This window comes from Chanodichthys erythropterus, chromosome 9, assembly GCF_024489055.1.
Source record: "Chanodichthys erythropterus isolate Z2021 chromosome 9, ASM2448905v1, whole genome shotgun sequence".
Taxonomy (NCBI): Eukaryota; Metazoa; Chordata; class Actinopteri; order Cypriniformes; family Xenocyprididae; genus Chanodichthys; species Chanodichthys erythropterus.
In genome coordinates, this window is record NC_090229.1 from 2,611,775 (window position 1) to 2,636,138 (window position 24,364).

The following is a 24,364-nucleotide window of genomic DNA, read 5'->3' on the forward strand; positions in this document are numbered from 1 at the left end:
CCCTCATGTCGCTCCAAGCCTGTCCTTTTACTTTATTAAGGACAAAAACACGGAGTCATTTCTCAAAATATCTTCTTATGTTTTCCACAGGATTAATTCAGTCACGAACAGACCGTTACTCGCTCAAAAACTTCCCGCCATTTCTCAAACTTGCATATGGAGGCACATTTGCGCCCAAAAAAAAAAAAAATCATGCTTTGGTTAATCAAAATTATTATCATGACATATTACATGCAAATAAAGATGTTGAAGTGTTTATCAAGATTTGAAGAGATTATATTTTTTTTAAAAAATATTACTTTCTAAGTCATAATTAGACCCTATAATAACCTTTCAAGTCATAATTTAAAATTTTATATCATAATTTTGACATAGTGTGCCACAATTTCGTGTCATAATTATTACTTTTTTAAGTCAAAGCAATGATAGTATGCCACAGTATGTCAATTTTGAATTTTCATCTAATAAAGACTTTATATGTCAATTTCAACTTTTCTCATAATCATTTATGATTTACATATTGTGGACCAACAGCAGTGAAATTCAGAACATATCCTGCATATTTCACTTTACAATCAATTTTTTTTAATCTATTTTCATAATGAAAATAGATCAAGTTAAGGACACTTCAACCACAAAAATATTACTGTAATGCAGAAATAAAAACATTCTCATTACTATGATTTATTTATTATTTGTAATACATTACAGTAGTATTTGTTATACTGGCCTTATGCAAATGTAACTGTGAAAACATTTTATTACAGCAATTTGACAGTAAAACGACTATTTCACAGTTATAAAAATGAGAATGAGAACTGCAAAAAATAAAGATAGTAAATTATGGTCCAATTTTTTGACATGCTCATTCATCATAGACAGAAAGCTGAATATATATTTACCTTCCACTTTCTCAAGCATTACATAAACATGTTAAATTGGTGGGAAAATATGCTTTAGGACCAAGAAAACCATGTCAATGTGCAACAACCCTTAATAATCCTAAAAATAGGATTCATTTTCTGTATGCAAAATGTTTTTTGCTCCCATATTTGGGTGGAAATCACCCAGAGACAGACAGACACTCACCTCCACTATCAGAAACACCTGCAGGTAAAAGCATCAGACATTCAGATGAGTAATGGATCTGCCCTACAGACGGACACAGACAGCCTTCATAATGATCTTCCTCAAAGATGCAGCACATAATGCGACGCCGCTATGACAGCTTGCCGATATGACGGGCGAGCCGAGGACGTGCGCTGAGGTTTTTGACGTATATGCAGAGCGCTGAAATGCTCGGCGGGCCTGTCAAGAACACTGTTTCTTTTATTTCTCTGTTTAAGTGAGTTTAAGCAGCGATGTCACATCCTGAAGACAATTCACAAGATAGACTGCTGCTTCTGCTCCTTCTGAAAAAGTAGAGACTAAATGAACATTTCTCAAGAAACAAGCTCTTCTCTTTCTGAAAGAGATCAAGAAGTTCATGTTTAGCTGGAACCAAAGAACCTGCTGTGCAGTAAAACTACAAACCTAAAGTACATTCACACACCGTCTCCTGGATTCCCTACAGATCACCAAGACTTCTCCAATGGCTTGTTTTTACAGGAGTAATATGGAAGCTTGTTTCCGCCACGGAATACAAAAATGAGAAAAAGACTAAATTGTGAGATATAAACTTGGAATTGCGAGATATAAACTCTTAATTGCGAGAAAAGAATCAAAATTGGGTGATATAAACTCACAATTGCGAGAAAAAGCATGAGTTGTGATATATAAACTCACAATTGCGAGAAAAAGCATGAGTTGTGAGATATAAACTTGTAATTGCGAAAAAAGAATAAAAATTGGGTGATATAAACTCACAATTGCGAGAAAAAGCATGGGTTGTGAGATATAAACTCGTAATTGAGTGAAAAAAGTAGGGATTGCAATATATAAACTCACAATTGGGAGAAAAATGGCTGAATTGTGAGATATAAACTTGAAATTGCGAGAAAAAAGGTCTAAATTGTAAGATATAAACTCACAATTGTGAGAAAAAGCATGAGTTGTGAGATATAAACTCGTAATTGAGTGAAAAAAGTCAGGATTGTGAGATATAAACTCACAATTGCAATAAAAAACCTGAATTGTGAGATATAAATTCTCAATTGCAAGAAAAAAGTTAGAATTGCGAGATATAAACTCTCAATTGCGAGAAAAAGGTCTAAATTATGGTATAAACTCGAAATTGCGAGAAAAAAGTTGGAATTGTGAGATATAAACTCACAATTGTGAGAAAAAACCTGAATTGCGAGATATAAATTCTCAATTGCAAGAAAAAAGTCTAAATTGTGGTATAAACTCGAAATTGCGAGAAAAAGATTTAAATTGCAAGATATAAACTCATAAATTCGCAATTACGAGAAAAATGTCTAAATTGTGAGACAAAAACTTGCAATTGCGAGAAAAAAGTTGGAATTGTGAGATATAAACTAACAATTACGAGAAAAAGGCAGAATATAGAGAGGTATAAACTCGCAATTACAAGAAAAAGACTAAAATGTGAGATATAAACTCAGAATTGCGAGAAAAGAGTCAAAATTGCGATATATAAACTCACAATAGTAAGAAAAAGCATGAGTTTTAAGGTATAAACTCGTAATTGAGTGAAAAAAGTCGGGATTGCGATATATAAACTCTAAATTGTGAGAAAAAGGTCTAAATTAAGACATAAACTCAAAATTGCGAGAAAAAGCATGAATTGCGAGATATAAACTCGCAATTGCGAGAAAAAGCATGAGTTGTGAGATATAAACCTATAATTGAGTGAAAAAAAAACGGTATTGCGAGATATACTCAAAAAAAGGTCTAAATTGTGAGATATAAACTCATAATTTAGAGAAAAAAAAAAACGGTATTGCGAGATATACTCACAATTGCAAGAAAAGAGTAAAAATTGCAAGATATAAACTCTCAACTGCGAGAAAAAAGCCTGAATTGTGAGATAAAAATTCACAATTACCATGTTTATTTTTTTATTCCGTGAAAGAAACAAGCTTTCATAGGAAAAAGACATCTTAAAGAACTAGAAAAACGAATATTCACTCATTCAACTAGAAGCCAAAAACATGAAGTCGAGTTCTGATACTGATTCATTCCTTTATTAAGGTTCAGATATTGTTGCACAGGAATGTAGAGTAAAAAATACTTGTGATTAAAAAATCTGTTAGAACAATGAATCAACTGAAACGTTCAAAAATTTCAGGCTACAAAGCAAAATAAAAAAATATACATATGTATATACGTCGACGCGAGTAGCAGAGTCCAGAGCGCACGAGCTGCTCAAAGCCTCATCGATTATTATTGATACTGTTAAATACTGATTGAGAGAATAATGCTTCATTCTGTACATACGAGACAAAAGAGAACAGAAAACAGAAGGCCTTCCCCTGCCGGATCATTGCCTAATGCCACATTCAATCTGAGATCAACGAGCTTTGATCTGAACGATATCAGCGATGAAAGAGCGCATGACCTCCGGATCATCTGAGTGAAGAAACGACAGCGGTGATCTTCAGACACCAAACAGGTACAAAGTATGAAGAGATTCAGATGCTTTTTTATTATTGTAGTGCTATCATTAGAGTTTAATTAAGTCTGTGCAGCCTTTTCTTGCATGATCATACTGGAGAATAAAGAAAGATGATGAGCTGAGGGTCGTCCGATTATGCGATCGCTTTGGCTTCAGGTAAGAACGCCTCCCAATACTTTATTAGCTGAAAAACAGAGACAAAAGAAACACGACATGAACTTTTCCATGATGTCAGGAGAACACGGTTCTTATTACAATCATTTAAGACATTTCTTCTTATATAGAACCTTCTGGACAAATATAAAAAGTTCTTTAAAATTGAGTCAAGAACCCTCTATATCTATATAGAACCACACTGAACCTTTTTCTAACACTGTGTCTTTACCAGCTGTGATGTGATAAGACGCAACGTGACTATTATATACAAAAAAATTGTAAATAAAAAAAAATGTTTTTTTAAATCACAGCCAATCAGAAGAGCGTGTGGGCGGAGTCTCTCTGCAGCGCACTGCACTTGCAACCAATTCAATCAAAAATCACAGCCAATCAGAAGAGCGTGTGGGCGGAGTCTCTCTGCAAGCGCACTGCACTCGCAAACAAAACGATGCAAAATCAATCACAGCCAATCAGAAGAGCGTGTGGGCGGAGTCTCTCTGCAAGCGCACTGCACTCGCAAACAAAACGATGCAAAATCAATCACAGCCAATCAGAAGAGCGTGTGGGCGGAGTCTCTCTGCAAGCGCACTGCACTCGCAACCAAACCGATACAAAATCACAGCCAATCAGAAGAGCGTGTGGGCGGAGTCTCTCTGCACTGCACTCGCAAACAAAACGATGCAAAATCACAGCCAATCAGAAGAGTGTGGGCGGAGTCTCTCTGCAAGCGCACTGCACTCGCAACCAAACCGATACAAAATCACAGCCAATCAGAAGAGCGTGTGGGCGGAGTCTCTCTGCACTGCACTCGCAAACAAAACGATGCAAAATCACAGCCAATCAGAAGAGTGTGGGCGGAGTCTCTCTGCAAACGCACTGCACTCGCAACCAAACCGATGCAAAATCACAGCCAATCAGAAGAGCGCATGGGCGGAGTCTCTCTGCAAGCGCACTGCACTCGCAAACAAAACGATGCAAAATCACAGCCAATCAGAAGAGTGTGGGCGGAGTCTCTCTGCAAACGCACTGCACTCGCAACCAAACCGATACAAAATCACAGCCAATCAGAAGAGCGTGTGGGCGGAGTCTCTCTGCACTGCACTCGCAAACAAAACGATGCAAAATCACAGCCAATCAGAAGAGTGTGGGCGGAGTCTCTCTGCAAGCGCACTGCACTCGCAACCAAACCGATACAAAATCACAGCCAATCAGAAGAGCGTGTGGGCGGAGTCTCTCTGCACTGCACTCGCAAACAAAACGATGCAAAATCACAGCCAATCAGAAGAGTGTGGGCGGAGTCTCTCTGCAAACGCACTGCACTCGCAACCAAACCGATGCAAAATCACAGCCAATCAGAAGAGCGCATGGGCGGAGTCTCTCTGCAAGCACACTACACTCACAACCAAACCAATGCAAAATCACAGCCAATCAGAAGAGCGTGTGGGCGGAGTCTCTCTGCAAGCGCACTGCACTCGCAACCAAACCAATGCAAAATCACAGCCAATCAGAAGAGCGTGTGGGCGGAGTCTCTCTGCACTGCACTCGCAAACAAAACGATGCAAAATCACAGCCAATCAGAAGAGCGCATGGGCGGAGTCTCTCTGCAAGCGCACTGCACTCGCAAACAAAACGATGCAAAATCACAGCCAATCAGAAGAGCGCGTGGGCGGAGTCTCTCTGTAAAGCACACTGCACTCACAACCAAATAGAAAAGTACATAAACAAATTCATGAATATTACACAATTTTAAGATTGTTAAAAATACATACTGAGTGGCTGAAAGAATCTTTGTCACTGAATACACTTGTTTGCTCTTGTTTCCTTTAATTTATTTTCAAGATCTGAGGTGAATTATCCATTGTGCATTTCTAAAATCAAATCATCACGGCTGGTTAGGACAAAAAAATTGATTATCATTTAAAAGACTCCTTTTACTGCGTGTCGCGTCACATCTGGTTAGGACACAGTGTAAGAATGAGGTTGATGTTATTGCAATTGACCAAAACTTACTGACTCTGACTCATTCGTTCATTTATCACAGGTTTTGTGTTTGTTTTTGGATCTGATTGAACGTAAGCCTCATTGATCTGAGCTCATGCTCCTCAGTTTCTGAGTGAAAAAACTTTATTCACGCTTACTCACCTTAAAAACACTGAGGAGCATGAGCTCAGATAAGATCAATGAGGCTTACGATCAATCAGATCCAAAAACAAACACAAAACCTGTGCTAATTGAAAGAGGACGAGTTTATAAAAAGATTGAATCCAGTATTTGGTAATAATACAGCATAACCAGAGATTTATAAGCAGTTTAAAAGGGATTTCCAGCTCAGCACAAGGGTTAAACACACACCTGCTGTTGTGTGTGAACTAGTGACTCCAGATATTTAACGATGACGACTTTGAAATCCTTCACTCTGTCTTTCTGTGAAGAGAAAAAGACACTCGAGTCAGAGAAACAAGCGCTTCATTTTAACAGCGAGAGCAAACACACGCTTGACAGCTGAACTCACCTCGAATCGTCCAACTTCTCGCCGGATGTTTTTTGAGATCTGCTCAAAATCTCTTTCACCCTGCTGCACTTTACCTTCCCACTAAACACACACACACACACACACACACACACACACACACACACACACACACAGGCAGACACAAGAGACGCTTTATGACTTCAGTGTATGTGTATGTCGAACAAAAAGTGCTGAAAAACTGTCTGTCTCAAGCAGAATAAACAAAGTCACGTCAGGTCAGAAGGTCTAGTGAGCGTATGATTGTCATTTATGGGATGAGAGCGATGAATCCTGCATTAACAACTACAAATAAACAACACAAGACATCAACCAATGTACAGTAAAAATACTACTAAGCTGTTAATGTGAGAGATTAAAGACGCTTTAGTGTGTCTGATGAATCCATAATTATGCTTTGATCTGCATAATGCAAATATAAGTGACATGAAGAGTGTAAAAGAGCATGATGATGAAGACAGCAAATAAAATCAAAGCGACGGTCCTACCTCCTCGATCTCCTTTGTGGGGCGTGACGGGGAAAATGCAGAAATTAAAGAGGCTGAAAATGTTTCGTGCTTAAAAGAATCAATAACTGTCATGAACTCTTGCAGCTGTAGAGATATGAATGAACCGAAGGGAGGGAAGGGAAATAAACATGCTGGATAATTCCCATCATCCCCAGCGCTGCTCACAAACTCAAGCTGTGTCCCAAATGACGCATTATGCACTATGTAGTCAACCAGCTAGTGTAGGAGGTTTAAAAGGTTATTATGTCATCCAGCATTGGATTAACTTTGCACTTTGGCTAAGTAATTAAAGCTGCGACATTCCACACTTTTTTTTTTTTTTCGGTTAATTAAGTGCATCATCCAGTGCACTTTTTCTTGTTGGAATTTTCAGAACGCACTAATCGCACTGTTTATTCTATAAAATGCCTGAAACGACAATAGGAAAAACGAAACCTGAAAATTACTTTTTTCCAACTTATTAAAAAAAAAAAAGTTATGCAAAACTTTGTGAATATTAGACTTTTTAATTAATTTAATAAATTTAAATGAATCTGACTGAAAAAAACTACAAGCCATTAAATTAATTTATCATTAAAAGTGGTGTCTAATGAAGTTAATTTATAAAACTAACAATTTAAAAATCTAATTTAAAAATGTAATCAAATTTACAACAAAAGATTGTATTTTTATTTGTCAAATAAGGTGCTGTTCAACAGAACTTGTTGAAAAATATCTTGGTTGAATGATATTATTTTAATTATAAATAATTTATTATTATTATTGTTATTGCTTAGAGAGGTACATTGTACTGTACAAAAGTAATATATATATCTGTCACAATTTCTTCAAGTTAAGCCAGAGTTTTATTTTGGCAAGTTGCGGTGAAGAGCCGTGAGTTTGTGTGTGTATCTGCCGATAGTTTTCGGAACTTTTATTTTGGCGGGTTGCGGTGAAGAGCTGCGAGTTTGAGTGCATCTGCCGATAGTTTTCTGAACTTTTATTTTGGTGAGTTGCGGTGAAGAGCTGCGAGTTTGAGTGCATCTGCCGATAGTTTTCTGAACTTTTATTTTGGTGAGTTGCGGTGAAGAGCCGTGAGTTTGTGTGTGTATCTGCCGATAGTTTTCGGAACTTTTATTTTGGCGGGTTGCGGTGAAGAGCTGCGAGTTTGAGTGCATCTGCCGATAGTTTTCTGAACTTTTATTTTGGTGAGTTGCGGTGAAGAGCCGTGAGTTTGAGTGTATCTGCCGATAGTTTTCTGAACTTTTATTTTGGCGGGTTGTGGTGTAGAGCCGCGAGCTTGTGTGTTTTTTTTTTACTTTTATTTTGGCGGGTTGCGGTGAAGAGCCTCGAGTTTGAGTGTATCCGCCGATAGTTTTCTGAATTTTTATTTTGGCGGGTTGTGGTGAAGAGCCGCGAATTTGTATGTTTTTTTTTTTTACTTTTATTTTGGCGGATTGCGGTGAAGAGCTGTGAGTTTGTGTGTGTATCTGCCGATAGTTTTCTGAACTTTTATTTTGGCGGGTTGTGGTGTAGAGCCGCGAGTTTGTGTGTTTTTTTTAACTTTTCTTTTGGCGGATTGCGGTGAAGAGCTGTGAGTTTGTGTGTGTATCTGCCGATAGTTTTCTGAACTTTTATTTTGGCGGGTTGTGGTGTAGAGCCGCGAGTTTGTGTGTTTTTTAACTTTTATTTTGGCGGGTTGCGGTGAAGAGCTGTGAGTTTGAGTGTATCTGCCGATAGTTTTCGGAACTTTTATTTTGGCGGGTTGCGGTGAAGAGCCGCAAGTTTGTATGTTTTTTTTTTTCTTTTCTTTTCTTTTTATTTATTTACTTTTTTTATTTTTGCGTTGAAGAGCCGTGAGTTTGAGTGTATCTGTTTATAGTTTTTTTAATTTTTATTTTGGCGGGTTGCGGTGAAGATCAGTGAGTTTGTATGTTTTTTTTTACTTTTATTTTGGCGGGTTGCGGTGAAGAGCCGCGAGTTTGTGTGGTTTTTTTTTACTTTTATTTTGGAGGGATGTGGTGAAGAGCCGTGAGTTTGAGTGTATCTGCCGATAGTTTTCTTAACTTTTATTTTGGCGTGTTGCGGTGAAGAGCCGCGAGTTTTTGTGTTTTTTTTTACTTTTATTTTGGAGGGATGTGGTGAAGAGCCGTGAGTTTGTGTATGTATCTGCCTATAGTTTTCGGAACTTTTATTTTGGCGGTTTGCAATGAAGGGCCGCAAATTTGTGTGTTTTTTAACTTTTATTTTTGCGAGTTGCGGTGAAGAGCCGTGATTTTGAGTGTATCTGCCTATAGTTTTCTGAACTTTTATTTTGGCGGCTGCGGTGAAGAGCTGTGATTTTGAGTGTATCTGCCTATAGTTTTCTGAACTTTTATTTTGGCGAGTTGCGGTGAAGAGCCGTGAGTTTGAGTGTATCTGCCTATATTTTTCTGAACTTTTATTTTGGCGAGTTGCAGTGAAGAGCCGCGAATATGTGTGTGTATCTGTTTATAGTTTTTTTTACTTTTATTTTGGCGGGTTGCGGTGAAGAGCCGCGAATTTGTATGTTTTTTTTTACTTTTATTTTGGCGGGTTGCGATGAAGAGCCGCGAATTTGTATGTTTTTTTTTACTTTTATTTTGGCGGATTGCGGTGAAGAGCCGTGAGTTTGAGTGTATCTGCCGATAGTTTTCGGAACTTTTATTTTGGCGAGTTGCAGTGAAGAGCCGCGAATTTGTGTGTGTATCTGTTTATAGTTTTTTTTACTTTTATTTTGGCGGATTGCGGTGAAGAGCCGTGAGTTTGTGTGTGTATCTGTTTATAGTTTTTTTTACTTTTATTTTGGCGTGTTGCGGTGAAGAGCCGCGAGTTTTTGTGTTTTTTTTTACTTTTATTTTGGAGGGATGTGGTGAAGAGCCGTGAGTTTGTGTGTGTATCTGCCTATAGTTTTCGGAACTTTTATTTTGGCGGTTTGCAATGAAGGGCCGCAAATTTGTGTGTTTTTTAACTTTTATTTTTGCGAGTTGCGGTGAAGAGCCGTGATTTTGAGTGTATCTGCCTATAGTTTTCTGAACTTTTATTTTGGCGGCTGCGGTGAATAGCCGTGATTTTGAAAGTATCTGCCTATAGTTTTCTGAACTTTTATTTTGGCGAGTTGCGGTGAAGAGCCGTGAGTTTGAGTGTATCTGCCTATATTTTTCTGAACTTTTATTTTGGCGAGTTGCAGTGAAGAGCCGCGAATATGTGTGTGTATCTGTTTATAGTTTTTTTTACTTTTATTTTGGCGGGTTGCGGTGAAGAGCCGCGAATTTGTATGTTTTTTTTTACTTTTATTTTGGCGGGTTGCGATGAAGAGCCGCGAATTTGTATGTTTTTTTTTACTTTTATTTTGGCGGATTGCGGTGAAGAGCCGTGAGTTTGAGTGTATCTGCCGATAGTTTTCGGAACTTTTATTTTGGCGAGTTGCAGTGAAGAGCCGCGAATTTGTGTGTGTATCTGTTTATAGTTTTTTTTACTTTTATTTTGGCGGGTTGCGGTGAAGAGCCGCGAATTTGTATGTTTTTTTTTACTTTTATTTTGGCGGGTTGCGATGAAGAGCCGCGAATTTGTATGTTTTTTTTTACTTTTATTTTGGCGGATTGCGGTGAAGAGCCGTGAGTTTGAGTGTATCTGCCGATAGTTTTCGGAACTTTTATTTTGGCGAGTTGCAGTGAAGAGCCGCGAATTTGTGTGTGTATCTGTTTATAGTTTTTTTTACTTTTATTTTGGCGGATTGCGGTGAAGAGCCGTGAGTTTGTGTGTGTATCTGTTTATAGTTTTTTTTACTTTTATTTTGGTGAGTTGCGGTGAAGAGCCGTGAGTTTGAGTGCATCTGCCGATAGTTTTCTGAACTTTTATTTTGGCGGGTTGTGGTGTAGAGCCGCGAGTTTGTGTGTTTTTTTTAACTTTTATTTTGGCGGGTTGCGGTGAAGAGCCGCAAGTTTGTATGTTTTTTTTTTTCTTTTCTTTTTATTTATTTACTTTTTTTATTTTTGCGTTGAAGAGCCGTGAGTTTGAGTGTATCTGTTTATAGTTTTTTTAATTTTTATTTTGGCGGGTTGCGGTGAAGATCAGTGAGTTTGTATGTTTTTTTTTACTTTTATTTTGGCGGGTTGCGGTGAAGAGCCGCGAGTTTGTGTGTTTTTTTTTTTACTTTTATTTTGGAGGGATGTGGTGAAGAGCCGTGAGTTTGAGTGTATCTGCCGATAGTTTTCTTAACTTTTATTTTGGCGTGTTGCGGTGAAGAGCCGCGAGTTTTTGTGTTTTTTTTTACTTTTATTTTGGAGGGATGTGGTGAAGAGCCGTGAGTTTGTGTGTGTATCTGCCTATAGTTTTTGGAACTTTTATTTTGGCGGTTTGCAATGAAGGGCCGCAAATTTGTGTGTTTTTTAACTTTTATTTTTGCGAGTTGCGGTGAAGAGCCGTGATTTTGAGTGTATCTGCCTATAGTTTTCTGAACTTTTATTTTGGCGGCTGCGGTGAATAGCCGTGATTTTGAAAGTATCTGCCTATAGTTTTCTGAACTTTTATTTTGGTGAGTTTCGGTGAATAGCAGTGTTTTTGTGTGTATCTGGCTATATTTTTCTGAACTTTTATTTTGGCGAGTTGCAGTGAAGAGCCGCGAATATGTGTGTGTATCTGTTTATAGTTTTTTTTACTTTTATTTTGGCGGGTTGCGGTGAAGAGCCGCGAATTTGTATGTTTTTTTTTACTTTTATTTTGGCGGGTTGCGATGAAGAGCCGCGAATTTGTATGTTTTTTTTTACTTTTATTTTGGCGGATTGCGGTGAAGAGCCGTGAGTTTGAGTGTATCTGCCGATAGTTTTCTTAACTTTTATTTTGGCGAGTTGCAGTGAAGATCCGTGAATTTGTGTGTGTATCTGTTGATAGTTTTCTGAACTTTTATTTTGGCGGGTTGCGGTGAAGAGCCGCGAATTTGTATGTTTTTTTTTACTTTTATTTTGGCGGGTTGCGATGAAGAGCCGCGAATTTGTATGTTTTTTTTTACTTTTATTTTGGCGGATTGCGGTGAAGAGCCGTGAGTTTGAGTGTATCTGCCGATAGTTTTCTGAACTTTTATTTTGGCGAGTTGCAGTGAAGAGCCGCGAATTTGTGTGTGTATCTGTTTATAGTTTTTTTTACTTTTATTTTGGCGGATTGCGGTGAAGAGCCGTGAGTTTGTGTGTGTATCTGTTTATAGTTTTTTTTACTTTTATTTTGGTGAGTTGCGGTGAAGAGCCGTGAGTTTGAGTGCATCTGCCGATAGTTTTCTGAACTTTTATTTTGGCGGGTTGTGGTGTAGAGCCGCGAGTTTGTGTGTTTTTTTTAACTTTTATTTTGGCGGGTTGCGGTGAAGAGCCGCAAGTTTGTATGTTTTTTTTTTTCTTTTCTTTTTATTTATTTACTTTTTTTATTTTTGCGTTGAAGAGCCGTGAGTTTGAGTGTATCTGTTTATAGTTTTTTTAATTTTTATTTTGGCGGGTTGCGGTGAAGATCAGTGAGTTTGTATGTTTTTTTTTACTTTTATTTTGGCGGGTTGCGGTGAAGAGCCGCGAGTTTGTGTGTTTTTTTTTTTACTTTTATTTTGGAGGGATGTGGTGAAGAGCCGTGAGTTTGAGTGTATCTGCCGATAGTTTTCTTAACTTTTATTTTGGCGTGTTGCGGTGAAGAGCCGCGAGTTTTTGTGTTTTTTTTTACTTTTATTTTGGAGGGATGTGGTGAAGAGCCGTGAGTTTGTGTGTGTATCTGCCTATAGTTTTCGGAACTTTTATTTTGGCGGTTTGCAATGAAGGGCCGCAAATTTGTGTGTTTTTTAACTTTTATTTTTGCGAGTTGCGGTGAAGAGCCGTGATTTTGAGTGTATCTGCCTATAGTTTTCTGAACTTTTATTTTGGCGGCTGCGGTGAAGAGCCGTGATTTTGAGTGTATCTGCCTATAGTTTTCTGAACTTTTATTGTGGCGGCTGCGGTGAAGATCCGTGAGTTTGTGTGTGTATCTGCTGATAGTTTTCTGAACTTTTATTTTGGCGAGTTGCGGTGAAGAGCCGTGAGTTTGAGTGTATCTGCCTATATTTTTCTGAACTTTTATTTTGGCGAGTTGCGGTGAAGAGCCGTGAGTTTGAGTGTATCTGCCTATATTTTTCTGAACTTTTATTTTGGCGAGTTGCAGTGAAGAGCCGCGAATATGTGTGTGTATCTGTTTATAGTTTTTTTTACTTTTATTTTGGTGAGTTGCGGTGAAGAGCCGTGAGTTTGAGTGTATCTGCCGATAGTTTTCTGAACTTTTATTTTGGCGGGTTGCGGTGTAGAGCCGCGAGTTTGAGTGTTTTTTTTTTTACTTTTATTTTGGCGGGTTGCGCTGAAGAGCCGTGAGTTTGAGTGTATCTGCCGATAGTTTTCGGAACTTTTATTTTGGCGAGTTGTGGTGAAGAGCCGCGAATTTGTGTGTTTTTTAACTTTTATTTTGGCGGGTTGCGGTGAAGAGCTGTGAGTTTGTGTGTGTATCTGCCGATAGTTTTCGGAACTTTTATTTTGGCGGTTTGCGGTGAAGAGCCGCAAATTTGTGTGTTTTTTAACTTTTATTTTGGCGGGTTGTGGTGAAGAGCCGCGAGTTTGAGTGTTTTTTTTTTTACTTTTATTTTGGCGAGTTGTGGTGAAGAGCCGCGAATTTGTATGTTTTTTAACTTTTATTTTGGCGGGTTGCGGTGAAGAGCTGTGAGTTTGTGTGTGTATCTGCCGATAGTTTTCGGAACTTTTATTTTGGCGGTTTGCGGTGAAGAGCCGCAAATTTGTGTGTTTTTTAACTTTTATTTTGGCGGGTTGTGGTGAAGAGCCGCGAGTTTGAGTGTTTTTTTTTTACTTTTATTTTGGCGGGTTGCGGTGAAGAGCCGCGAGTTTGAGTGTTTTTTTTTTTACTTTTATTTTGGCGGGTTGCGGTGAAGAGCCGAGAGTTTGAGTGTGTCTGCCGATAGTTTTCGGAACTTTTATTTTGGCGGGTTGCGGTGAAGAGCTGTGAGTTTGTGTGTTTTTTCTTTTCTTTTCTTTTCTTTTTATTTATTTACTTTTTTTATTTTTGCGGTGAAGAGCCGCGAGTTTGAGTGCATCTGCCGATAGTTTTCTGAACTAGTGCTGCATCACTGCAAATGTCAGAATAGTGTATAAGTGCGTGAATTGGGACGCGTCTCTACATGAGCTCATCACATCATCATGTCAATCATTCAGAATCTGCAGGTTTTGTACCTCCTTGATCTCGTCTTTGGCCTGCTGGAGTTTGTCGGGTTTGTTGGCGTACTGTAGTTTGGCTTCGGCCTCTCTCTTCCTCTGCAGCATCATCTGCGCGTCCTGCCATTTGCCCCACGTTTTCATTCGCTGGTCGAACACGCCCTGTAGACACATGACACGTCACATGACCAGCAGCGCTCACTGAGGTACAAACCAGACGCCGCAGCGCCACGAAGCCCTCGACTCTGAACTATAATGTGATGCAGTGAATCACGTGTTATTAATTTATGTTTCAGTATTTTCAGTCGATCTGTGAAAGTTGACTCACTTTGACGGCGGTCAGGAGCCGCACATAATCTCCCAGCAGCTCTGAGAACAGGTAGAAGTCGGCGTACACCTGATCCTGGTGCAGCTGGTCGATCTTCTCCTCCACCTCGGCCAGCTGGGACAGAGCTCGCGACAGCGCCGTGTGATCCTCCGAGTTTCCCAGCATGGCCGCGCTTTTCGCAAACGACGCCGTGTTCACGGACAGCTCTGGGATCAGAGAACACAATCACACTGCTGCATATTTCTGAAGGATCATGTGACACTGAAGACTGGAGTAATGATGCTGAAAATTCAGCTTTGATCACAGGAATAAATTACACTTTACTATATATTCACATAAAAACAGCTGATTTAAATAGTAAAAATATTTCAATTTTTTTACTGTATTTTTGATTAAATAAATGCAGAAAACATTTCATTAAAACATTAAAAAACAAACATTGTAGTATAGTGAAGCTCTCACCCTTCCTGTGACACACCAGAGATTCGACGCTCGCGTGAAGTTTTCGGAGCTGAACGTCGAGATTCTCGAACTGCTGCTGTTTCTCTTCAAACCACTTCATACAGAAACACACGAACACAAGGTCAGAGAAGAGAAATTATGCCTTTTCAAGACCCCCATCCTGACATTTCAAACACTGATATACAGATTCTGCTATAAAGACTCAGTTTTAACATTATAAATGTGTAAAATACATTTGAAAATAATTAGTTTCTATTATGTTACAGCACTCATTTTTCTACTCACTATAGTACTATACTGTAAGATGTATTAAATTATATATTTTAATCAAATTTATATTATTTGTATTTTAATACATTCTTATTAGATTACAATTTATTTATTTAAATCAAATGTATATTATTTTAATATATGTTCTTATTTGATTTAAATTTATTTATTTATTTTATTTATTTATTTAAATCAAATTTACATATTTTACTTTAATTACAATTTTTTTGTTTAAATAAAATGTATATTTTATTTTAATACATTTTATTACTTATTTAATCCAAATTTATTTATTTAAAATAATTTTCTATTATTTTTAATACATTTTCTAATTGATTACAACTTATTTCAATTTACAAAAAATGTAGATTATTTTATTTTAATACACTTTATTATGCATTCAATTTTAGTTAAGTATTTATTTAAAATAATTTTATATTAATTTATTTTAATCCATTTTCTTATTTGATTACAATTTATTTAAATAAAAGTTACATTATTTTATTTTAATACATTTTCTTATGTACTTAACCATATTTAATTATTTATTTAAAAATGTTATTTTTTATTTAAATAAATTGTAATCAAATAAGAAAATGTATTTATATAAATACAATTTATATTATTTTATTTTAACACATTTTCTTATTTGATTACAATTTATTTATGTATTTATTTCATTTAAATTTAAAAATTAATTCATATTTTCATTATATATTTATTTAAATCAAATTTATATGATTTTTATTGTAATAAATTGTCTTCTTTATTTGATTACAGTTTTAATTTTTATTGTACAGTTCTTTCCCAGACCCTAGATTGAAAAGCCCTGGTATAAGCTGTACATATATATTTATTATATATATATATATATATTTCCATGAAAGCCTGATGGACACTGCACTGGACACGTATTAAACTGTGCAGTGTATAAAGAGCACAGAGGTGTCACATGACCTGACCCCGCTCTCTCTCTCTCTCTCTCTCTCACGTCTCAGGACTCAAGCCAGAGCAGCTCATTAATTCGTCTCATTATTCAAGTCCAAAAATCAGACCCTTACCGCATCCGATTCATTCATCTTGATTGTCATTTTGTTGACAGCGTCGGCCGCTTTGTTTACCATCCTCAATATTCCGGCCCCACTCAGCGCCTGTGTGCTAACCGCTCGCGGCAGCTGGGATAAAATGACAAATAAGGGCAAACAAACCGGTTAACAGGCCGCGGCTCAGATCCGATCCCACAGGGAGCGTTTCTCCTCCCCGCGGCGGACGGGGATTTTCTCCAGTCCTATACATTTCAATGCTGGTCCAATTTAATACGTTTCACCCTGGAAAACTCTCAGAGGGCCGGCGGGCAAAAATAGCTTTCAATCGGGCCGGAGCGTTCAGCCCTTTACGATCGCTCGAGTCCTCCATTATACATACTTAATACAGACGTTTCTCTGCCGAGACGTTCATGGGCCTGTGAAGAGCGTGAACGAGACTAATATAAATCCTGCACACTAAAACACAGAAACATTTTATTGAGCAACGTTTGGGTCAATCGACCTTCCGTACAGAACACATAAAAGAGCAACAACATCATTTAGAGAGAGTAAAATCAGCTAATAATAATCATAATAATAATAATAATAATAATAATAACCACGCCTCGAATTATGGAATAAAGAGAATTCGTAATGTGCTCGTACTTTAGTGAGAAAGGTCAATTGACCAAATGTTTATTTTAATACTTATTTTTTTTAATTCTTTGAAGTACTTTTCCAAAAGCAGATTTATTTTAATTGGTTTAATTTATTTATATCTAGTTCAATATTATGACTTAAAAATATTTTGATAAAGTATGTTTAAATATTTATTTATTATTTGAAATACTTTTCCCAAGCAGATTTATTTTTATTAATTTTTATTATTATTTTATTTACTTATTTTACTTATAAAATGTATTAAAATATATTGTAATATGTATTTATTTTATTAATACATTAATTATTTGTCAATTATCAGTTCTTTGAAATACATTTTCAAAGCAGATTTATTAATTAATTATTTTAATTATTTATTTGTTGAATATTATTAAAAATATTTAGTTAAAATATTTATAGTAATATGTATAGATTAATTCTTTAAAAACCTTTTCCAAAGCAGCTTCATTTATTTTATTTTATTAAATTATTCAATATTATGAATGAAAAATATTTTTCTAAAGTATTTTTTAATATTAATTTTTTTTTATTTGCCAAGTAGATTCATTTATATTAATTTTTAGTATTTTAAATTTACTTATTTAAACTGTAATGTATAAAATAATTAATAAAATATATTGTAATATTTATTTATTTTATAATTAAATAATTTTTTATATTATTAATTATTATTCAATCAATTCTTTGAAATACCTTTCCAAAGCAGATTTATTTTAATTAATTTAATTTATTAATTTTAGTTCAATACTATTAATTAAAAATATTTTGCTAATATACTTTAATATTAATTCTCTGAAATGCAGATTTATTTTTATTAATTTTAATTATTTTTGATTAACATATTTGAATTAATTATTATTTATAATATGGATATTATTCATAATATATTTTATTAAAATATATTGTAATTCACTTAATTATATATTATAAATGTAAATAATTTTTACATTTTTTAAAATCAATTATTATTAATTACAAATATTCTATTTATTTATTAATTCTTTGAAATACCTTTCGAAAGCAGGTGTATTTATTTTATTTCATTTTAATTAGTTATTTATTTTAATTATACCATTTTTTTAAAAATACCTTTCAAATCCAGATCTTCTTTTCTCTCTACCGTTCGAATGACCGAAACGTTGCTTATTAAAATATTTTTGTGATTTTTCTGTGTGAGGCACTACAGATATATACTTTTTTAATTTATTTTTTTGCAAATGAAGGAAAAATAAAGGACTGGAGAAGCAGAACTTCAGTGGGGACAGGAGAGCGGCTGTACCTCTGAACTCTCGAGGAACTGCAGGACGTCGGGGTCTTTGAGCAGCGCCGGGTGTTTGACGGTCCTCATCAGATACCTGCAACACACATCAGCATCAGTTCTTTAACAGACGCGCTGACCGAGCCGCTGACCTTCACGTCACTCAACGGCCTGATAAAAAGGGCACAGAAATGTCAGCGCCTGCTGAACTGTAATTTTTATTCGATTCATCAGTTTGTGCAAAACCAGGAGTGTCTCGGCGTGAAGAACGGCAGGACAGCGGCAAACCTCCTGAGCTCAACCATAATTATTTATCTAATACTTGTTGCTCAACCTTTTAGCCACAAAAGACCCGAACACGAGTGATCTTTCACCGCACAGGAAGAAGCTTCAGCCAAGAGCGCAGAGATTCACACGCTGCTAGAACTGAACGACTGCAATCTGTGAATTCATGAAGGCAGGCACTGAACGTGATGCTATTTTAATATTTAATTAATTATTATTCATTTAAAAAACATTTTTATTGTTATTCATTTAAAATATGTTGTGAAAATATTTTAATATTTATTAATTCTTTAAAATATTTTAATTACACTTTTAATTTATTTATTTTAGTTAAATATTCTAAATAAAATATTTATTAATATAATTTCATTTTTATTTAATTCTTTGAAATACCTTCCATTTCATTTTAAAACATTTGAACTGATTTTCAATTAAATTTTTACAAAAATATTTAATTCTAATAATTCTATTATCCAAATGATTATATTTAATTATAATTTATTTCAAATGTATTTTATTATTTATTTATTTATTTAAATTATTACATTAATTTAATTTAATGAATTATTATTAATTAAAAATATTAATTTATTTTAATATTTATGTTCTTATTCTTTGAAATAGATTTCCAAAGCAGATTTATTTAATAATTTTAATTGATTTTAAATTATTTTTTAAAATTTAATTAATTTGTAATATTTATGTATTAATTCTTTGAAATACCTTTCCGAAGCAGATTTATTTTTAATATTTTTAATTGATTTTAAATTATTTCTAAAAATGTAATGAATTATTATTAATTTACAATATCATATTAAAATATTTAATATTTATGTATTTATATATGAATGAAATACCATTCCAAAGCAGATGAATTTGTTTTGAATTGATTTTGTAATTATTTTTTAAAATGTATTTAATTATTATTCACTAAAATATGTATTAATTCTTAAAAATACTTTTCCAAAGCAGATTTATTTTTATTAATTTATATTTTATTAATTTAATTGATTTTTAATTTGTTTAATTCATTAAAAAATATTATATTAAAATATTTATATATTTTTTAAATACCATTCCAAAGCAGATTTCTCTAAATTTAATTAATTATTATTAATTAAAAATATTTATTTTAATATTTTTTATTAATTCTTTATAATACCAATACCTTCCCAAAGCAGATTTATTTTTATTAACTTTAATGATTTTTAATTATTTTTTAAAATGTATTTATTTTCATTCATTATAATTAATTAAAATATTCTATTAAAATATTTATTGTAATATTTGTATTAATTCTTTGAAATACCTTTCTGAATCAGAATTATTTTTAATAATTTTAATTGATTTTAAATTATTTAAAAAAATGAAATGAATTATTATTAATTTAAAATACCATTAATATTAATATTAATTGTTAAATTATCATTAATATTAATTGATTTTGTAATTATTTTTTAAAATGTATTTAATTATTATTCATTAAAAATATTATATTAAAATATTTATGTATTAACTCTTTAAGTACTTTTCCAAATCAGACTTTTTTGCATTTAATAATTATTAATTAAAAATATTATATTAAAACATTTATTTTAATATTTTTTAAGCAGATTTATTTTTATTAACTTTAATGATTTTTAATTTTTATTTATTTATTTATTTTCATTCATTATAATTTATTAAAATATTCTATTAAAATATTTATTGTAATATATATTAATTCTTTGAAGTACCTTTCCAAAGCAGATCTTCTTTTCTCTACAAACTCCACCGACGACAGATCCTCCTTTCCCACTTTGACCTTCGTCATTCCTGAATCACACACATGAACTCATCATGCATCTGAACCATCACACACTTCTGTGATCACCTGTGCGTGGCTCTACTGCACTTACCCACAATGCTTTTCTCTGGAGCAGGAGGCACAATGTAGCCGATGTGCAGGTACTTGGAGGCTAATTTACTGTGCAAACCCAGAAAATCACTGAAGCGCCTCTTGACGGAAACCTCGTCTCTGTTGAATATGGACAGGCTGGTCTACAGACACAAACACAGAGGACAAGAGTCACACGCTCCGTCCAGAAGATCCACAACATCAAGGACGAGAATCCAAAGGCCTTCCTCACCTTGGTCGTCACTTTATAGACCATGTACGCGTTCATGCCATCACCTGGAACAACAAACGCACGAATAGTCAAGTCAAAATTATTAAATAAAAAGTCAAAATTATGAGATAAAAAGTCAAAATTATGATATATTAACTAATTTAGTCAACATTATGAGATTGAAAAAACTGTCACATCTACAAACTTCACAGCGGACGCTCGAGCTCCTTACCAACTTTCTCCGGGTCCGACACCGATATCTGCATGTCAAACGTGTCCCTGCCTTCCTCTTCATCTTCATCCTAGAGAGGAACAGTGATGCTGTGAGACAGTCGTGAGATCACACAAACACACGAAGAGTTGCGGCGCCTCACCTCGTCCGGCGACCGGTCGAACACGCCCACGTCCAGTCGGGGGGCGATCATGACGGTGGGCGTCACAGGAGTGATGGCGGGCGACGGACCGTCTGACAGGATCGGCTGCCGCTCGGGACTGTCCAGCGAAACTTCCTCTGTCGCTTCTGGAGAAGAGGAAGAACACAAACGTCAAAATCAAAGCTCCGCCCTCTTCTGGAAAGGGGGCGGGGAGCAGCAGCTCATTTGCATTTAAAGGGACACACACAAATACGGCGTGTTTTTGCTCACACCCAAATAGGGGCAAATTTGACAAACTATAATAAATGATCTGTGGGGGATTTGGAGCTGAAATGTGTCCTTGATGAATAAAAGTATTACTACTGACCACAAACTTTAAAAGAATATGGCATAATTTTAAAGTCACAATTATTAATTAAAAATCATAGTTATTACAGTTATAATTATGGAATAAAAATAATATATATATATATTAATTATATTATAATTATATAATAAAAAGTCAAAATTATGAGATTAAAAAAATCATAATTATTTTGTAAAGTCGTAATTATGAAATAAAAAGATAAGTCAAATTATTTGAGATAATAAGTAAAAATTATGATATCTTAACTTATAATTATAAAATAAAAAGTCAAAATTATGAGATTAAAAACATTATTATTCCATAAAGTCATAATTATGATATATGAACTAATTTACTCAAAATTATGATAAAAAATCATAATTATTACGGTCATAATTATGAAATAAAATGTCAAAGAAAATATAAGTCAAAATGATTAAATATTAACTCATAATCATGAGTCAAAATTAATGAGATAAAAAGACAAAATTGTGATATATTAACTAATTTAGTCAAAATTATGAGATAAAAAAATCATCATTATTCCATAGTCATAATTATGAGATAAAAGTCAAAATTATGATATATTAACTCATAATTCTGAAAGTCAAAATTATGAGAATAAAACTCATAATTATTACAGTCATAATTATGAAATAAAATGTCAAAGAAAATACAAATCAAAATGATGAAATATTAACTCATAATCATGAGTCAAAATTAATGAGATAAAAAGACAAAATTGTGATATATTAACTAATTTAGTCAAAATTATGAGATAAAAAAATCATCATTATTCCATAGTCATAATTATGAGATAAAAGTCAAAATTATGATATATTAACTCATAATTATTCCATAGTCATAATTATGAAATAAAATGTCAAAATGAAAAGATAAATCAAAATTAGGAAATATTAACTCATAATTATGAAATAAAAAGTCAAAAATTGTGATATATTAACTCATTCAGTCAAAATTATGAGATTAAAAAAATTGAAATATTTTTGTAATGTAAAATATCTGTTTTCTATGTGAATATATGTTAAAATGTAATTTATTCCTGTGATATGTTTGTGGAAACTGACATTTTATTTCTCAGGATTCTTTGATGAAAACTTTGACGAAACGTGACCGATTTTTGTGCCACTTGCTATGTGAACACTAAAACATGTGCAACGTTCTGCTAACGTTCATATTAAGTTGAAAGCGTTATTTCTGAACGCCCAGATTCTTGAATGTTGTTTCTTGGTTATGCGAATGTTAGTCTAGTCGATCATTTTATCCCTTAAAACTCATCTTTGATCATCAGAATTACATATTTAAATGTCTTCATGTCTTCAAATAGCTTGCTTACTTTACACCATTGGACATTTTATTTCTCAGGATTCTTTGATGAATAGAAAGTTCAAAATAACAGCATTTATTTGAAATAGAGTCGTTCGTAACATTATAAATGTCACTTTTGATTAATTTAATGTGACCACACACTAGTAAAGGGAAGTGTATGTGTCAAACGGTGAGCCAATAGAAACAGAGCGTTCTCAAAACGATCCAATCCTGACGGTCAACATTCTGAATATGTAAATGAGAGTCGGTGTAACCGTCTGAGACGGTTCTGATGTTCAGGCGATCACACACCGGCGAAGAGGTCGTCCGGATCCTCGTCCAGGAAGATCTGCTCTGGTTTGGGTCCGTTCGAGCTGGTGCTGACGTCTTCTGGAGGTGTCGGACTGGCCTTACAGACAAAACAAACACAATCATTGTGAGCTTTGCAATAAATTTTTTTCTCTTTTGCTCCTCATTCAACTTTCCTCAGAAGTTCTAGAGAAACTTAAAACGCAGATTTTTTTTTTTTAATAAATTAAAGTCTTGAACGGACACGGTTTCTCTTCAGCAGCTCATTAAAGTTAATGTTCACACGCGTTCTGTCATAAACGTGTTCGGCTCACAGGACAAACTCATGACAGGAATCACAGGAAGTGCCAAGGAAGGGCTTCCTGTCCTGTTCAAAATCTGCTGATCAGGTACAAATCAGCACATCACATGACAGATTTACATTTATGAGCTTCTTTTGCATGCTGTTTTTCACGCATTGCTCACTTTTGCTTCAATTACATGTTTTCTTTCAGACTGAGTGAAAGAAAACATCCAAAATACAATTTATTTATTGCACTTTAAAGCGTCTGTACATGTCAATCTTTAAAGGCGGTGAGTTTGAGTCAGAAATCACTTCAGCAGCTTTACACACACCAGACTTTATCTCTATATTCTGATTATTTTGATAATATCGAGCTTCTGCGCTCATGCGACGCAGAGTTGATGTGCAGAAGGAGCCCGTGTTGCGCATGCGCGCTCAGCATCTCTACTCGTCAATGAAATTCAATGAAATCTGTCAGAATCGGATGAAAATACGCCGATGATGTTTCGCTGATTATGAACATTGATTTGTGATTAGAGCCTGCGAGCAGAAGGGCGTGTCGATCCGTCTCGGCAGGCCGTGAACGCGCTCATCGCGAGCGGCTTTAATCTCACCTCCATCACGGCGCTGACGAACAGATCCTCTCCGTCCTCCGGCTCCGTCGAGCCCGTGTGTGACGCGGCGGACAGCGGTGGAGGCTCTCTTTCCTCCGCCATCTTCAACAATAACAGGCGAATAAAGTCTCAGCGACAGAATGAGTGTGTGCTGAAGCCAGTCATGTGACTGAGTCTCATGACAGAAGCGCTTCATGCAGCTCATGCTCCGCCCTCGCAGCGCAGGACGGGCGGGTCTCCAACACTGGCGCATCAGCGCGCGACTCGGGCACGAGCTCCTGCTCCGTCAGTTCTTGTGTGCATTTATATAAGTTCATTTACGCTGAATAAAGACAGAAAATGCTTGGTTAAATTGTATATTTTAATTATGACAAAAAGTCGAAATTATGATTTTTTTAAGTCAGAATTCGGACAATTTATTTCAGAATTAGGGCTTTTAGTCATAATTTTGACTTTTATGTCAGAATTATTACTTTTTATATCACTTATAATTCACAATTATAACTTTTTTAGTCACAATTTGTTCTTTTTAAGTCAGAATTCATACTTTTCTATTTCAGAATTAGGGCTTTTTGTCATAATTTTGAGTTTTATGTCAGAATTATGAGTTTTTATGTCATAATAAGGACTAATTATAACTTTTTTTTATTCACAATTTCTGCTTTTTAAGTCATAATTCCGATTTAGTATGTCATCATTG

General features: G+C 34.8%; 1 protein-coding gene across 1 annotated transcript; it reads right to left on the reverse strand.

The window, feature by feature from the left end:
• Positions 1 to 520: 520 nt before the first annotated feature.
• Positions 521 to 23,852, reverse strand: snx2 (sorting nexin 2). Its single transcript, XM_067394229.1, has 15 exons — positions 23,665 to 23,852; positions 22,771 to 22,867; positions 20,784 to 20,929; positions 20,642 to 20,711; positions 20,431 to 20,474; positions 20,200 to 20,341; positions 20,038 to 20,116; positions 18,038 to 18,113; positions 16,114 to 16,227; positions 14,783 to 14,876; positions 14,321 to 14,526; positions 14,011 to 14,154; positions 6,246 to 6,326; positions 6,086 to 6,157; positions 521 to 3,761 (listed from the first exon to the last, which is right to left on the reverse strand). Exons 1-15 carry the CDS (start codon positions 23,764 to 23,766, stop codon positions 3,711 to 3,713), a joined length of 1,518 nt encoding a protein of 505 aa, XP_067250330.1. The 5' UTR covers positions 23,767 to 23,852; the 3' UTR covers positions 521 to 3,710.
• Between the last annotated feature and the right edge of the window lie 512 nt (positions 23,853 to 24,364).

Coding starts and splice junctions, on each gene's coding strand:
- snx2 (XM_067394229.1), bottom strand. CDS start 23,766: ATGGCGGAGGAAAGAGAGCCTCCACCGCTGTCCGCCGCGTCACACACG. Junction 20,930..22,770: donor TCCGGACGACCTCTTCGCCG/GTGTGTGATCGC, acceptor CCTCTTCTCCAG/AAGCGACAGAGGAAGTTTCG. Junction 6,158..6,245: donor GAGAAGTTGGACGATTCGAG/GTGAGTTCAGCT, acceptor TTCTCTTCACAG/AAAGACAGAGTGAAGGATTT.